At 39.3% G+C, this 18,101-nt stretch overlaps 1 protein-coding gene across 1 annotated transcript in view; it reads right to left on the bottom strand.

Annotated features, from left to right (window-relative positions):
* Positions 1-18,101, bottom strand: part of LOC129706003 (obscurin-like) — a 395,075-nt gene that overhangs the window by 140,747 nt on the left and 236,227 nt on the right. The window contains 6 exon segments of the mRNA XM_055649977.1: positions 3,702-3,992; positions 5,389-5,661; positions 5,926-6,201; positions 14,735-15,001; positions 16,270-16,542; positions 16,793-17,059. Of these exon segments, the coding sequence (XP_055505952.1) occupies positions 3,702-3,992; positions 5,389-5,661; positions 5,926-6,201; positions 14,735-15,001; positions 16,270-16,542; positions 16,793-17,059 (1,647 nt within the window).

Genomic DNA, 18,101 nt, shown 5'->3' with positions numbered 1-18,101 from the left:
ATGTGGTAACATTGATTCAACTGTAGCTACAATACAATTGGGTTTCATGAAATGTTCCCAAATGTGTTAGGTTGTGAGGGATTATCATCAATCAGAGTCTTCTATTGCTATTTAGACTGTTGAATAACCAGAAACACTTTTAATATCTGCGAATTCTTGACAAAAAAAAAACACACAAAAGGGAAACAATTTGGATTGCATCTAAATTCAACAAGATATCTGGAATTTAAAAAAACCCATTCACTCCACTCAGAAACTCCTCACCACATACCTCATAAATGTCAGTCGTGATTATTTTTCATTGGGCATGAACAAATCCAGGCTGGTGTTAAGATGGTCTGTAGCCCTTGCAGGACTGTGTGCAACAGTGGGATTCAATAGCCTGCAATTTAGCATAATAATTGATGTGCTACTCTCCTTAAATTGCCTGCTGCTTTTAAGCTGAGCCGCAAGGCTGGTTCTTAAAATATGATTGAGATGAGGAGAAACACTTTGCTCACTGTTCTAAATCCTTGGCAGTTTCTATCCTGAGGGCTGTGGATGTTCTGTTAATGGGCATGTACATGATTATAATGTAAAATATTTGGTATACATGGAAAATAGGTATCAGGTGAAATAAATGCCCAGAGACAGAGAATTAGCTACAATGGCAGGTGCTAATTTAAACAGCTGCTTCTATTTTTAGTTTCTTAGCTGTATGGTTTACATCCATAAAAGGGAGAGATGCATAAGTAGGCAGAGTGCCAAAGAAGTGTATGGGTCTGCCTGCCTTCATATACCAGAGTGATTACAAGAATTGGGACATCATTTGACATCATCAGTTGGGATATGCAGTTAAACAATATGTTGATCAGGCTGTACACGGAGTATTGTGTGCTTTTCTAGTTGCTACAATACATAAAATATATAATTAAGCTTGAGAGGGGGCAGAAAAAATTCACCCGGATGTTGCCTGAATTAGAGGGTTTGAGTTTAATTCCAGGGATGGCGGGACTGTCATATGCTGAGAGAATGGAGTGGCTGGGCTTGTACACTCTGGAGTTTAGAAGGATGTGAGGGGATCTTATTGAAACATATAAGATTGTTAAGGGTTTGGACACACTAGAGGCAGGAAACATGTTCCCGATGTTGGGGGAGTCCAGAACCAGGGGCCACAGTTTAAGAATAAGGGGTAAGTCATTTAGAACGGAGATGAGGAAACACTTTTTCTCACAGAGAGTTGTGAGTCTGTGGAATTCTCTGGCTCTGAGAGCGGTGGAGGCTGGTTCTCTGGATACTTTCAAGAGAGAGTTAGATAGAGATCTTAATGATAGCGGAGTCAGAGGATATGGGGGAAAGGCAGGAACAGGGTACTGATTGGAGATGATCAGCCATGATCACATTGAATGGTGGTGCTGGTTCGAAGGGCCAAATGGCCTGCTCCTGCACCTATTGTCTACTGTGTTATAAAGAGACATTAGATAAACTGGGTCTGCTTTTTTCCTGGAGCAAAGGAGGATGAAGGTGGCATGATAGAGATATATACAATTATGAGATGTGTAGATAGGTAGATAGCCAGAGTGCATTTCCCATGTAGGGGTGTATAAATCTAGAGGGCATTGGTTTTAGTTAAGAGGCAGGTGGTTTAATTGGAATTTGAGGGGCACATTTTTCACACAAGTACTTGGTGTTTGGAATGTGCTGTAATTCTGCAGACAATAGGAAAATTGGTAAAATTATGGATAGTGAGGAAGGTTGTCGATTAATACAACATTATATAAATCAGTTGGACATATTTACAGAGTATTGGCAAATAGAGTTTAATCCAGCCAAGTAAATTGAAGCATTTTGAGGGGCAAATGCAAGAGGAATGTATACAGTAAATGACAGACCCTTTATAAACACTGGTGTCCAGAGGTATCTTGGAGTGCAAGTCCATTGTTCCCCATAAATGTCAAAACAAGTGGGCAGGGTGGGAAAGAAGGCATCTGGCCTTCATCGGTCAGGGCAATATGTGCAAATTACAGCTGGATAAAATGTGTTAGGCCACATATGGGTGTTCAGTTCTGGTCAAACAGTATAGCTAGAATGTGGAAAATTCGCATGCATTTTCTTCAGAGGATGCACAAGAGGTTTACCACTTTGATGCCTGGATTGGAGGGTACTAGTTATAATGAGATCTTGGACAAACCTGGATTGCTTTTGCTGCACCATCGAAGGCTAACTTAGAGAAGGTTATAATATTAAAAGGGGCATAGTCAGAGTCTTTATCCAAAGGTAAAAAGGTCAAATAATAGAGGTATAGTTTTAAGGTAAGAGGGGAACATTTAAAGGAGTACAAGATAGTATTTTACACAGAGAATGGTAGTTGCCTGGAAGCACTGCCAGGAATGATGATAGAAGCAAATATGATAACTGCATTTGAGAAGCATTTAGACTGTCAAATGAATAGGTAGGGAATAGAGGGATATGGACCATGTGCAGGCAGACAAGATTAGATTGGCAACATGGGCAGCACAGGGCTCATGGGCTAAACTGCCAATACTGTAGGACTAAAGTGTCAATACTGTTCCATGATGAATGGAAATATGCAATAATTTAGCAATTTATCATTTCCCTGTCATTTATGAAATATAGATTTTCTCAAACAGAACCAGGGATAAGGATACTGCAATCTAAAATAGACCAATTTGAAATCATTTAATCTAGCAAAATTAGAACTCACAAGCCAAAAGTAAAATCTTGGCAGTACTTTTAAAATTTTGAATGGAACAATGTAGTTGCACAAGCTGCTCCAGTAGTATAGAAAACTAACTTGTTTTCTATCTTGTAGATAGATGCTTGATTGCAAAAAAAAAGATTTTAAATTGCAAAAAAAGGTGGAGAAGAGAATATCAGAAAGATGAGGTCAAGGAGGCCCTGAGAATCAAAATATCACTTTTCCATGTTCTCCAGAGATGGTATGTGACCCACTGAGTTTCAACACTGTGTCTTTTTTTGTTTTCTATCTTGCTGTAATAAGTCAGTGGGTCAGGCAACATCTCTGGAGGAAATGGACAGGCAACGTTTCGGTTCAGGACCCTACAGATTGATTATAGTGGGGGGGGAAAGCTGGAATAGAGGTGGGAGTGGAACAAAGTCTGGCTAGTGATAGGTGTATACGGGTGAGAGTGGTTTGATTATTTTACTCATCTGCCAATCAAATTCCCCCTCATCTGTACCTACCCATCACTGGCCAAGCTTTGTTCAGCACCTCTTTTCCAGCACTCCTCCCCCCCCCCTCCCCACCCCCCAAAATCAGTCTGAAGATGGGTCCGGGCTTTGCCCAGGTTTGCTGCTGCCTGGCATGCTGAGTATTCCTGTTGAGTATTTCCAGCATTTTATGTTTTTTTAATTTTCCATAGGATATATGGATGGTTTTGCTGAAATTGTTTAAAGAAATCAAAAGCATATAAATGTAAAATCCCATAACCTTCTTTTAACTAAGGCAACTACTCAATTGCTAAAAATATATATTTAAGATTCAAGTACTTGTCAGATAGCTAATATCCAAGTACAATTGGTGGAAGAACATGTCAGGGGAGGCCATGTGTTTCAAAATTCTAGTTCTGAGTTAAGTAAATTACCAATTTTAAATTGCTAAAGAATCAAGGTTCTGTTATAGTCTGTTTAACTGTAAAATAATAAAGAACATGCAACTGGTATGCATTTGCATTTCTCACCCAGCAAAACTGTCTGTGGCAAATGAACAGGTTCACCAGCACCAACACAATTCAGAGCCGAAACACGGAATCTGTATCCAGTGCCTGGTACCAGATTATCAACAGTGAACTCTGTCTCTTCAATTGCTTTTGTGTTACATTGCAACCAGCAGTCACTGTCATGAGGTTTCATCTCAACATGATAGCCTTGTATAACACTGCCGCCATCACTGAGTGGTGGAAACCAAGACAAGGTGACTGACTGGTGATTCTTTCTGGCAATCTCTGGATCTTCAGGAGGATCAGGAGGACCTATAGAGGTGAGTTAGAGTCATAATTACCTTGAGTCCCTGAAACAGTAATTACACAAATAAAATTCAAACATAATATTAATTGGTGAAAAAACAAAACATAAGTATTGCTATCACTAATATGAACAAATTGCATTTGTCCGCCTTCATTCGATGGACAAGCTATCAAATATTTTGGCATGCACAGAAAGCATCTTAAAAAAATAACAATAAATACATTTTAAGACATAGATTTTAAATACACTACACTTAAATATAAACATATAAACTATAATTAAACTATAATTATTAAACTCTCTGCATAAAAATATCTTGCAACCAAGAATGTCTAAACCATATTCTAGGAATTGAATTTTTATGTTGTGGTAGCTACATATAAAGCTACCTGGGGTGCTGAGCATTTTCATCATATTCTGTTTTTATTCAGCACTTTACTCCTGCTGCCTAGATTTTTATCCTTATTTCTTTGAACTATTTAGAGATTTCAGGGTTGAAATCATAGTATTACCATTTTATAGTTATGTATTTGGAATTTTAACCAAACAATTACAAATTGGCTAAATTATTTGCTGTACTTCTGTGTAGCAAAATAATTGAATAACACTAGTTCATGCATCTATTACATGTTCTGTGCAGTGCAACGTCATTTATTTTGTTTCTTGATCAGTTGTATGTCTAATTATTATACTGCTGACTGCATTTTGTGATGATGAAAATATAAAGAAAAAGTAATATATCTCTTGTCCAATGTCCCTGCTGAGATTTTTAGCACGATCAATAATAACTACACAAGCTCGCTAATAAGCACAATATTAAACTGTCAAGATAATTTAATTTTAGTCAACACCTGAAATGCTTCTTTCATATAATTAAAAGGTCAAAATGTAATGAAAATGTTTAAATACTATATTTTTAAAAATAGCATCACTTAATTCAATTTTATTTTCTGATCTTTTTTCAGTTTTATTTTTGAAGAAAAACATGGTGAAGTCCTTTTCCTTTAAGTACATTTTAATTGTTTGATCAGTGGAGAATAGTGAGAGGAAATGAGAAAGAGAGAGAGAGAGAGAGAGAGAGAGAGAAAGAGAGAGAGAGAGAGAGAGAGAGAGAGAGAGAGAGAGAGAGAGAGAGAGAGAGAGAGAGAGAGAGAGAGAGAGAGAGAGAGAGAGAGAGAGAGAGAGAGAGAGAGAGAGAGAGAGGGAGAGAGAGAGAGAGAGAGAGAGAGAGAGATATGCAAATCTGTAGGATCACAATTAACAAAACTGAGTGAGCTACAAAAGTTCACATATTAGGGATTCAAACAGTCCAAACACCAATCAGAAACCTCTGGAATAAAAGAAGGAGTGCAAAGTTTCCATTTTTCATGATTTAATTGATGGCAATGTCTCATATCTTACCAAGAATAGCTAATTTTGCTGAAGCAATGACATCTTTTGAAGCAAATGTTATTTCTCCAGAATGAATAAATTGGGCATTTTTCAGAATGAGTTTGTAAACGTTTCTCTCTGCCTTTGTTTCCCAATGTTCATTAGTTTTGATTTCAGTTTCATTCAGATACCAGCTCACTTCAGTAATAGGGACCACTTCGCTCAATACACATTCAAATTCCGCGTGATTTCCTTGTACCACTTCAGTATCTCTCAAAGTGTTCAAAATGCTAATATGCCATCCTACACATAAGAAATAAACACGTGGGCATCAAATCAAATTTACATTGTAAAATAGGTAAGCAAGTTAATGAATTAAAAAAATATTTAATTAGTAGACCATAGGAAATGGAATCTTAAACATCAATAAATGTTCAACATTGTAATGTTTTAACTACTTGGAAAGAACCAGTATATTTTTGCTCCTATTGCTGTAATTATTAAAGATAACTTTCAGGTGATTAGTTTTCCCAAAGCAGATTTTTACAACATGGATGCTCTTCTTACCTTTAACATTTAGATATGCTGAGGACATGGCATTTCCAGACACGAAGCTCACTTGACAACTGTCAGATGGAATTAAGTTCTTTAGGAGTAAGATATGCCGTCTTCCAGCTTCGAGGACTGCTGTTTCTTGGTTTTCAGTTTGTGTTATGGGGACATCGTCCTTCAGCCACTTATAATAATGTATCTCCGGTCTGGACAAGGAGCATTCAAACAGAGCTTCACCACCTTCCACCGCATCTACATTCTCTAGTCCTTCAAGAATATCAGGGTGCTTTGCTAATTAAAAGAAATACAGCAATTCAAACCATTATTTTTTTGAATAGTACATTAGGGTAACAATGGCTTTATCTTTAAAATCCGTCATCTTTTAATACCATACCTTTTAATCAATCTTGTGTTCCTCAAAATGAAGGATTGCACTTGCAAAACTTGGAATTTGTGCCTCGCTGGTAAGGCGAGTATTTTTTGTCCAATCCTGATTGTGTTTGAACTGAATGGCTTGCTAGATCATTTAAGAATCAAATATGTAGGGAGGGCCTAGGTAGGATGCGCTGAATAAAAGTACCTTCACTCTGTCCAACAAAGTATCTCAGGACCACCCTCAGAAAAATATGTGCATATCATATTTTTGTCTTTCACTCTTCAGCAATATCTTGGGAAGATTTTTATCATCTTTATCCTGTGAACAAATCCTAACTGTACGATCCAGATATTAGATCACATAGCACCCAATTTTGTGCTATACTTGAACAAATTAATCCTGTCCTAACAATCATTCCAAGCAAAGTAGTGGACTTGGCATTTCTGTGCACTGGGAATGTTAGTGCATTTGATGTTTTTCTGGTGCCATTCATGCTGCAATAATATGATAATTTGTGCAACCGTCACTCACTCAACACCCCTCATTTCCATCCAAATCAACATAAATTGAAGTCACTGGGTGGAATCAAAACTAATATTGAACATTAATGTTACATCAAAGAGTAGAGAGAAAATCGAACAGTATAGCACATTAGCAGGCCCTTTAGTCAAAGTTGTCTGTGCTAAACATCATGTCTACTTAAGCTATTCTCGTCTGCCTGCACATTCTCTATATTCCTCCAATTCCTGCTAATTCATATGCCTTTCTAAGCCTCTTAAATACCACTATCGTATCTGCTTCCAACATTACTCCTGCAGAAAAAGAAAAGGGACCTCCCACTATCAGTAAAATATCTTACCTCACACATCTCCTCTCATCTTACTGATATGCTCCCTAATATTTGACTTTTCCACCTTGTGATAAAGGTTCTGTCTACCCTATCTATGCCTCTCATAATTTTATACTGAGGCCTCCTCTCAGCTTCTGACACTCCAGTTTGTCTCTTCTTATAAATAATACAAATCTCTTCTTATAAATAATACCCTAATAAATGCAGTAACTGGCAAACCTCTTCAGCATCCTCTCCAAAGCCTCCACGTCTATTGTAATGGCTAACCATAACAGTAGACAACACTCCAAACACGGCCTAAACAAAGTTTTATAAAGACTTCTTAGCTCTTAGTCTCAATGCGGCAAATGAGGAAAGCAAGCATATCATACACCTTTGCCAATCTACCTACTTGTATTGTTAATATCAGGGAGCTATGGACTTGGACGACAAAATCTCTCTTTACATCAATGGTGTTAAGGGACCTATAGTATGTAACAGTATACTTTTGCCTTATATTTGATCTCCCAAAGTGTAACATCTGATACTCATACGTATTAAACTATTCTGCTGCATCCTTGGACTGTCTTCTTCACTGTCTCAGCTCCAGCATTGTACGTTGTCTGCAAATCTACTATTTAACTCATCCACATTTTCATCCAGGTCATTATATCTATAACATGCAAAAGAGGTCCCAGCTTTGATCTCTGCTAAACACCACTGCTCACAGACATCCAGTGCGAATTACACCCTTCCATCGTTACCTGGTCTTCGAGGTGTAAGCTAGTTCTGAATGCAAATTACCAATCACCCTGGATCGCATGCATCTTACTTTTCTAGACCTTGTTAAATGCCATACTAATGTCCATCTAGACAACATCCACTGCCCTACCCTTATCAATCATCATCATTACTTCTTCAAAGAACAATCAAGTTTGTAAGTCATGATCTGCCCGACATGCTTACTGTCCCTAATTTGCCCACTCTTTTCCAAATGTAAGTAAATCATATCCCTAATGGACCTGCCCCACTCAGGCGCCTACAGGTCGCTGCATGGTCACCACATGTTCGTGGGTGGTGGCCGGGGAGTTGCCTTCATGGTAGTTCCCGCATTCTCGGAACTAGTCGCGGCTCCATTCCGGTCGCCGTTTATTTTTCAACATGTTGAAAATGAATGAAGCCGTCATGGAGAGTGGCGAGAATTCTCGTGCCATAGGTGCAGTGGTAGTGGGTTGCCAGGAGGTCGTAGGTTCTCGTAGGTTGTCGCTGGTGCTGACCGGTGAATTTCATTGGCTCATTGGGAAAAAAACCCATAAACAGTCGTTTTCAGAACCAAGCATAACCCACCGGTAATGTTCATATATGCCGAGCTTCATAGCAGTGTATCTCTGGCTTCTTAAAAGTTGTCTCCACTCCTTCTCCCCACCTTGTCTTCCCCTTCAAGTTCAAGTGAGTTTATTGTCATGTGTCCCTGTATAGGACAATGACTGTAAGGGACTTCTCCCCCCCCCCCCCCCCCCTCTTTTAAAGGAAGTGACCCTTCCCGTACACTGTACTTTCACTGTCTTAATTACAGCGCCAACCTTCCTGTTCATCGTGGTTTCATTCATTTTCAACATGTTGAAAAATAAACGGCGGCCAGAATGTAGACGCGACTAGTTCCAAGAATGCTGGAACTACCATGAAGGCAACTCCCCGGCCACGACCCGCGAACATGTGGTGACCATGCGGCGACCTGTAGTCGCCTAAAAAGTCGCCTAAGTGGGACAGCCCACTAGGGATATGATTGCATAACTGGCAGGTGAAGGAAGCGATGTGTGTTCCACTCTGACAATTGCCGTTCCATTCGCTGGGTTTTCAGCAACCGGCTACAACTTGACAGTCGCTGGCAGTCGCTTGAATAATCGCTTAAGTGGGACAAGCCCATAAAGATCTTCTCCAAAAGCTTTCCAAACACAGACTGGTTCACTTGCTCAAATGCAAGTGAACCAGTGCACAACAAGTAAATATCTCTGTGTTGACTACTGGCAGCAATCTATTACTGGAGGCATCCTAATGGCAATGACAATGCACAGGTCAAGGATTTCAGCACAGGTGTCAAAGACATGCCTATATTCACAGAACTTTGTCTCATACTCTTCAGTCATATCACCTCTTACCTAGACATCCATGAAAACCAATGCACATGCATGCACAGATCTTACAAGGCTGTCATCATTGAGATACGTGAAATGCAGATAAAGGCCTTTAGTCACTCTTATAGCTGGACTGCTTTCTCCATTGAGGTCAAAGCCAGTATGACTCAATTTCCCCATCTCTGCATCTTTGTAAATTGTCACTGCAAGTTTTTCCCATTTGATGCTGTTCAGGAACTGTATTTATGCAAAGATGAGGAATGAGTAAGGGAAATGTGGCATCTCAGGCAGTACAAATTAGTCCTCGAGTCATAAAGTTATACATTATGGAAACAGGCCATATGCTGATCATTATACCCATCTATATCAATGCCACCTGCCACCATTAATTCCATATCCTACTGTGCTCTACTCATTCAATAACTGTCCAGATGTCCGATCTATCCAATCTCTTTATAATTTAACCGTTTTATCCAAAAACATTATTGTGGATCTTTTCTGTACCCTTCCCAACTTAGACACATCTTTCTTGTAGTGTGGCAACCAGAACCACAATACACCAATGCAGAGTAACCAACTTTTGTAAAACTGGAGCATGACGTCCTTAAGGGGCTGTCCCACTGCGGCGACCTAACCTGCGAGTTCTTGCGAGTTTGCCCTCGACTCATACTCGCAGCATGGTCGACACGAGGTCCTAGGAGGTCTTTGTAACTCTCCTTCATGCTCCAGAGTAGTTCCCATGTACTCAAGGCCTCAGCTCGGTTGCGGCGTATTTTTCAACATGTTGAAAAATGCCCGCGAGTAAAAAAAGGTCGCCATGGAAAAAAATCAATACTTTTTTTACTCATAGGTTTAGTCGAAGTAGGTCGTAATAGGTCGGCATGTTATCCGTAGGTAATCGAGGGTAGTCGAAGATAATCGAAGGTAGTCAAAGGTAGTCGTAGATAGTTTTCAACATAGTCGAAGGGAGGTCAAAGGAGATCGAAGGAGGTCGTCTTCACTCTCCACTATTCGGAGTCCAATTTTCCCGAAGCTAATCAAAGCTGGTCTTCAACATAGTCGGAGGAGGTCGAAGGAGGTCTTCAACATGGCATTTTTTCAAACTCTCCTAAAAACTCTTGAATTAGGTCGCCGCAGTGGGACAGCCCCTTAACTCTTTCACTCAATGCCTCGGCTGATGATGCCAAGTATGCCATGTACCTTTTTCACCACCCCATCTGCAGCAGACTGCTGCACACACCAGAATCTCATTTGCAAAATGACATACACTGTCATTTTTCACCACACCTAGTCTTCTTATGGCATTTTGCAAATAATATTCTGGTACACGCAGCATCTGGGAGTGCTCTGCAGTATATGCTCAAAAAGGTGTGAAGATTTCAGCTTTATGTGCTGGTGTGTTGTACAACCAAGCAGTCTGAAGAGAGCAGCTGGTGTCAGAAGAGCAGCATGCAGACCTCAAGACCCAAACTGAAGAAGGGCAGGAGCAAGAAGAGTAGTAAGGTAACCAGAAAGGTTATTAAGGGTTACTTCTTCAAAACAACAGCTTCATCTCTCAGCAGAATGAAGGAGAAAGACATTTGATTCCAACGGCAACAAAGAGATTCATAATTCTTATATATTTTTACAACATTAGAAGGAGGCTATTTGACCCATATAATTTATGCCTGTTCTCAGGCTAATCCCATTCTGGAATCTCATTTAAGACCAAATACAGAGAATCTTTTCAAAAATGCTTTCTATATCACAGACCCCAGTCCAAACTAACAATCCTCTCCAAACTCTAACCTTCACCACCCCCAGAATTCTCCAGGAACCAGCCAAGGATGCCAAGTTAGCACATAATTCTCTCATCTTCCTTTGCAACATCACCTGCATTGTTCATATCACAACAGTGAATGAACTCAAAATCCAATTTCTGATTTGGAGTACCACAATTGTTCATTGTATTCAGAAAATGTATTTCTGCAATGGTAAGATTCAAAAGTCATGATTTTGTGGAGATTATGAATTCTGCAATATCCAACAGCATTGTTTTGCCTTGGTCCATCAGAGCCGTGTGCTGCTCTCCACTCCCCTCAGACTGAAAAGAAGAGCAAGATGATGGAGAGATAGTGAGGCAATGCCAGCATTGTGCATGAGAAGGGATCAGCACGTGGTGCCCATGGCAGACAGTGGGTGAGCATGGTACGACGCCTGCAGGGTTTTTAGGGTTAAGCCGAACTCTTTGGTTAAGGGCTTTGGTGGACTGGTAGAAGCCATTCCTTTGATGTTTCCCCGTCTAGATGTGAGAAGAATGAACCAGCCTCACCCTCCGGGTTGTCTGCACCAAGTGCCCATCCCCTAACTCTACAGCACTTGCTGAAGAACAACAGATGACAGATGAGGAAGACCAGTGGCTGTTTCTCAAGGCAACGCCATTATTGGTCCGCATAAAATGTTTTTTAACATTAAAAAGTGAATATTAAAATTAAATGACAAAAAAAAAATCCACACTCAGCAGGGGTGGAAGCATCTCTGGAAAGTGAAGCAGTTTACATCTGAGGCAAAGATCCTTTAACTAAAATGGGATAGTGAGAACATGTTAGTAAAAAAACAAATAAAATGCAGTTGCTGGAAATCTAAAATAAAAATAGAAATTGTAGGAAACACCCAATAGGTCAGGTTTAACCTAAGGAAAGAGAAACGGAGGAAATGCTTCAGGTCAATGATATTCATCAGAATCTGGAAGGAGACAAAAGAAAATCATTTAGCTGCAGGGAAGATGGGGGATATCTCTGATAGGATGAAACCAGAGTAATCATGGTGATAACACAGAATAGAAATTATAGATGGAGTTTAATCTGGACAAGCATGAGATGTTAGACTTTAGGAGATTAAATGTAAGCATATGGTAGGGCTCTGAGGAGCATTGATATAGATGGATATTCAGTTGCAAGTCTATAACTCCTGTAAATGGAAAATTTATAGGATAATAGAGTTGCCATTTAGCATTTTTGCATTCATCATAATGGAAATTAAGTATAGACTGGAGCATAATAATGTTGCAACAGTATAAAACCTGTATGTGCAGTTATGTACATGTGCAGAGTACTTTGTGCAGTTCTGGCTGTTGAATTACAGGAAAGACATGGGGGCTTTGGGGAGGGTGCAAACAGGTTCTTGTGGGCACAAGAAACTGCTGATGCTGGAGTCTTGATCAAAACACAAAGTGTTGAACACAGTTAGCAAGGCAGCCAGTATCTGAGGTGGGAAATCGATAGACCATGCTTTGTTTTGTGTCTCTTCTTGACTGAAGGAACAACATCTGAAAAAGAGTCCTGACCTGATTCACTGCCTGTCCATTTCCCTTGACAGATGCTGCCTGGTTTGTTGACTTACCCCAGCACCTTTTTATTTGCTCACCAGAGTGTTAACTGGATTAGGGACTATTAGCTATAAATAAGTTTGGTTAAACTTGGATTATTTTCTCTAGAGGGGTGACTTGATTGAAGTATAACAAAATTATGAGGTGCATAAAGGGTAAATAGTCAGAACCTTTTTTCTCAGATTGGAAATATTGAATACTGGGATGCATAGGTTAAATTAGTTTAAATTGGTACAATGGTTGGCACTGACATCATGGTCAAGGGGCACGTTGCTGTGATGTATTGTTTGATGTTCTATACCCTCAGCCTCCAATGATTCAGAAAACACAAACCACATTTGTCCCATCTTTCGTTAACTAATACAATTTAAACCAGCTAACATCCTGGTTAATTTTCTTCACCCACTCCTAAGCTACCCCATCCTTTCTGTAATATAGCAACATAGACTGCGCACAATACTCCAAATGTGGCCTAACCAAAGTTATATACAATTGTAACTTGACTTGCTAACTTTTAAATTCAATGTCCTGACCGCTGAAGGCAAGCAGGTGTATGCCTTCTTGATCACCCTATCCATTTGTATTGCCATTTTCAGGGAACTATGTACTTTCACTCCGATATCCCTCTGGATATCATTGCTCATACAGACCCAACCATTTACTGTATACTTTCATCTTGCAGTTGACCCCCAAAATGGATCAACTTACACTTGTCCAAATTAAACTCCGTCTGTAATTTCTCTGCTCAAATTTCCAATTGATCTATAATCTTACTGTCTCCTTTGCCAAATAAAGAACACCATCTCAGTCAGAAATGATTCCTGCAAAATGCTGAAAGAAACAAGTTGTGAAACAAGCTGGAAAGGGTGCAGAGGAGATTTTACAAGGATGTTGCCAGGACTCGAGGACCTGAGCTATAGGGAGATGTTGAGCAGCTTAGGACCTGGAGTGCAGGATGATGAGGGGGTGATCTTGAGAGGAATAGATCAGGTAGATAAACAGAGTCTCTTGTCCAGAGTTGGGAAATTGAGAACCAGAGGACATAGGTTTAAGGTGGGGGGCAAAGATTTAATAGGAACCTGAGGGGTAACATTTTTACACAAAGGGTGGTGGATATATGGAACGAGATGCCTAGGAGGTCGCTGAGGCAGGTATTATCGTAACGTTTAAGAAACATTTAGACAGGTACATGGATAGGACAGGTTTTAGAGGGATATTGGCCAAATGCAGGCAAGTGGGACTAGTGTAGATGGGACGTGTTGGCTGGTGTGCGCAAGTTTGGCTGAAGAGCCTGTTTCCACACTGTATGACTCTATGACTCGCACCAGGACAGGTTTGGAACAAGGTCTATTCAACATAGCCATCGAAGAAGCGACTTAGTTAGGGCCCATATGAGGGCCTTGGTAAAATATTTGATTTGTAGAAAGTGCGAGGAATCGAAATAAATGTTGTTCAGGGTAAGATCAACTTCTTCCAGGCCATCTGCTCTATGCCATTGGCAAAGCTCCTGTTGTAGATGTGCATTATAAATGAATTCAGCATTTCCATCCTGACCTTCTTCAAATATATCTTTTTCAGAAATTCATGCCACCAGTCTTGTATAATATACCCCTGGCATACAATGCTGGCATACCTGTGAATTCTTCACTTTTATTTAAAATTGATGTCTTCAAGAACAAACTTTTTGAATGCTCTGCTACTTTGGAAACTAAAGATATAAAGGTTGATTATCACAAGATGCACTTGCGCAGTTTAGTGTTAAGTTGGGTTTTAAAATATAAGCAAAAAAGGAATAAGCAATAAATGCAATTCCCAGAAGTTAAGATAATTATAATAATCAGCAATTTTATGGATTATGAAACTAGTTAAAGGCTGATGATGGGTTAGAAACAAATCTCTACAATGTTTTTAGAATTAGTGAGAGGATGAGAATGATTAATTAATATACTAAGTGGTTAAATGATTCCAAGGCTAGTTTTTAAAAGTCTATCATTCTAATTTCCATTAATAATTATCTTTATACGGTTTGTTAATATACTTGTAATTTTAAAATTATGTTAAAGATATAGCAAATGTGCATTATATTGTGGGAAGCATTACATTTTTTAAGGGCTCACCTAGAACACTGAGCACTGCAGCAACCTTTGTTCCAGCAGCTTCACAAGTATACATCCCACTGTCCGCTGGGGTGAGTTCACAGATTTTCAGCTTTGCTACATTCCAGTCTTGGTCAATAATTATGTGATGACCATCAGGCAAAATCTCTTTGTCATTTCTTCTCCACAGAGCTTTGACTGGTCTGGAGTACTGACAGATAAACTCTGCTGTGTCATTTTCCTCTCTAGTAACATCTTCCATTTCGCTTACTACCTCAACCGCTGGATCTGTTAATCAATATGCCATTGGAGATTTAGCAGCAGCACCAAAACAAATTCCAATAGTTTAAAGATTATTATCCTTATTTTAATAAAATGCAAGTGGGATCTAGTTGGTATTACACCTAATAGTATTTTGATTTTTCAACTGATCAGATGATCAGATGATGCTGGTAGACTGCAAACTGCCATCCATAAAATTTCATATTTTTAAACTCACAAATAAGGTTAAAGTTAATAGTAAGATAGCTGTAATACCAATTTCTATGAGGATATATATTTATTATCTGTAGGTGACATGTTCTAAATATTAGTAGATGTCTACTGGAATCTTAATTTAGAACAAATAAAACAACTCTGTTGGAACATATTCAGTTTCTCCTATTCAGCCACTGATTAATCAATTAAAATTACATACATGAGCCAATGGGTCATCAACCAACCCAATGTCAGTGCAGTCCTGAGTCAAGCAAGTCATTGTTTTTCGTACTACTTTCATGTACTGCTGCACCTCGCCTCCAACAAGCTCCCTGCTGGAGTGCAACTAGTCTACATGATAAACAAGAAACTGTGCCACCTACATTACTTTCACTCTAGGGCCAAGGTGAGGATAATCTGTCAAAGTGCAACTCACAAACTATACTTGAGTACACATTTGTTTGTCGGTGGAGCTCTAAGTCATCAACGAATCATTCATTAAAGCATTTAAGAGAATGGGTTTTACACTTTACAAATGCAAAAAAACAAATTTTGTTCTAATTTGCCCACTGCACATCATTGCTCTCAGATAAAAAATGGTCCCCAATACTTCCCTTATCTTAGGTCCCATTCAACTAAGACAGGCATTAACAATGAAATTCATCATTGCCTTTTGTGTAGCAGCATGTCTTCAGCTATTTAAGGAAGAGTATTTGAAGATCAAGACCTTAAATTCAGCATTTAGCTCATGATTTACTGAGCGGTAATTATCCTGGTACCCCTGTATGTCTCCGATTGGATCTCTGCATCTGGAGGCCCTGGTGGATCTCCTGCCATCTGCCCTCCCAGTTGTGGGAGCTGCCCTCCCAGTTCCCACAATATGGCGCCTGACCCTGCACCAGGACCTCCAATTGATAAAATGTGAAATGTGCAGCTTTACCACTCAGCCCCTGCAGACCCTCTCCACATTCACCACCTTACAGTTTTTTAGTTCCAAAATAAAATCCATCCACATTCTACAAAGATGATCAATGAACAGAACATTGACAGAAAAGTTGGTAGTTATTATCTAAAAATACCTTTAACTAATAACTTTGCTGAAGAAGTAAGAGTTCCCGCCTTAAATGTCACTGTTCCCGAGTCATCGGTTCCGAGGCCCTGTAGCGTCAATGTATGAATATTTCCATTTTGAACAGTTATTTCATTCAGATCATTATTCTGAAGGGGTGAACCATCCAGCCACCACTGCGTATTTTCCACATCCTTGTCTGAGAGCTCACATTCAAATGTGGCCGACTCACCAGCAAACACATCAGTGTTCTTTAAACCAGAAACTATCTTTATTTCACGTTCTGGAAAATAAAAAAAACTTTCAGAAACATTCCTTTCTCTAACAAATATACGTAAAATTCATATAATGTTTCTCAATTTTTAGAAAAACTATTCAATTGTCCAATATGTGAAGAAATCATAATTTGATAATTGTACATTTATTTTAAGGAAATATTGCTTAATGGAAATTGGAATGTAGCAATTATTAAGTAAAATGCTTTCCCATGGAAAATAAATTTGCAGAATGTTTTTCAGGAGTTGTGTTATCACCTGTAACATTTAAGGACGCTGTTGTCTGATGATTCCCAGAATAACAAGTATATTTGCCAGCATCTCCTGGTTTCACATTGTGGATTAACATCTCAACGTTGACACCAATTTGCCTCATTTCATACTTGTCACTTGGATGAACCACGGCAAGTCTCTTTTTCCATTCCACTGGATCACTGGGCTTAGAAAGTTCACAGTGGAGAGTGACTGTGTGTCCTTCAATTGCTTCCACATTCTGTAGCTCTTGTTTGAAATAGGCAGGTAAAGCTGTATACATTAATATTAAAATATAATTACCATTATGGCATGTATTTATTACAGTTCATCCAGATATGGACAAATCCAAATATTCAATTAGTATTTTCTTCCCTGGTAACACAATAATAACAACCTAAAACAACATTTACTTTCCACTGTACTTTTCTCCATCTTACATGAAAATTACATGAATATATTTTAATACATTTTGGTTTCACCATGTAGAAATTACAGCTGTGTTTATGAATAGTCCCCCCATTTCAGGACACCATGGGGACACATGGCTTCACAGGTGTTTGTACTTGCTCAGGTGTTTAAATGCCTCCTTAATGCAGGTATAAGAGAGCTCTCAGCACCTAGTCTTTCCTCCAGTCTTTCCATCACCAATGAAAGTCAAAGAAGCCATTATGAGACTGAGAAACAAGAATAACACTGTTAGAGACATCAGCCAAACATTAGGCTTACCAAAATCAACTGTTTGGAACATCATTAAGAAGAAAGAGAGTACTGGTGAGCTTACGAATTGCAAAGGGACTGGCAGACCAAGGAAGACCTTCGCAGCTGATGACTGCAGAAGAATTCTCTCTATAATAAAGAAAAATCCCCAAACACCTGTCCGACAGATCAGAAACACTCTTCAGGAATCAGGTGTGGATTTGTCAATGACCACTGTTCAGAGAAGACTTTATGAACAGAAATACAGAGGCTACACTGCAAGATGCAAACCATTAGTTTGCTGCAAAAATAGGATGGCCAGGTTACAGTTTGCCAAGAAGTACTTAAAAGAGCAACCACAGTTCTGGAAAAAGGTCTTGAGGACAGATGAGACGATGATTAACTTATATCAGAGTGATGGCAAAAGCAACGTATGGAGGAGAGCAGGAACTGCCCAAAGATCCAAAGCATACCACCTCATCTGTGAAACACAGTGGTGGGGGTGTTATGGCATGGGCTGAAGGTACTGGCTCACATATCTTCATTGATGATACAACTGCTGATGGTAGTAGCATATTGTATTCCGAAGTCTATAGACACATCATATCTGCTCGAG

The sequence above is a fragment of the Leucoraja erinacea genome, chromosome 2, assembly GCF_028641065.1.
Source record: "Leucoraja erinacea ecotype New England chromosome 2, Leri_hhj_1, whole genome shotgun sequence".
Lineage (NCBI taxonomy): Eukaryota > Metazoa > Chordata > Chondrichthyes > Rajiformes > Rajidae > Leucoraja > Leucoraja erinaceus.
Note: the sequence above shows the minus strand (reverse complement) of the source record. Positions and strands in the feature narration are given on the sequence as shown.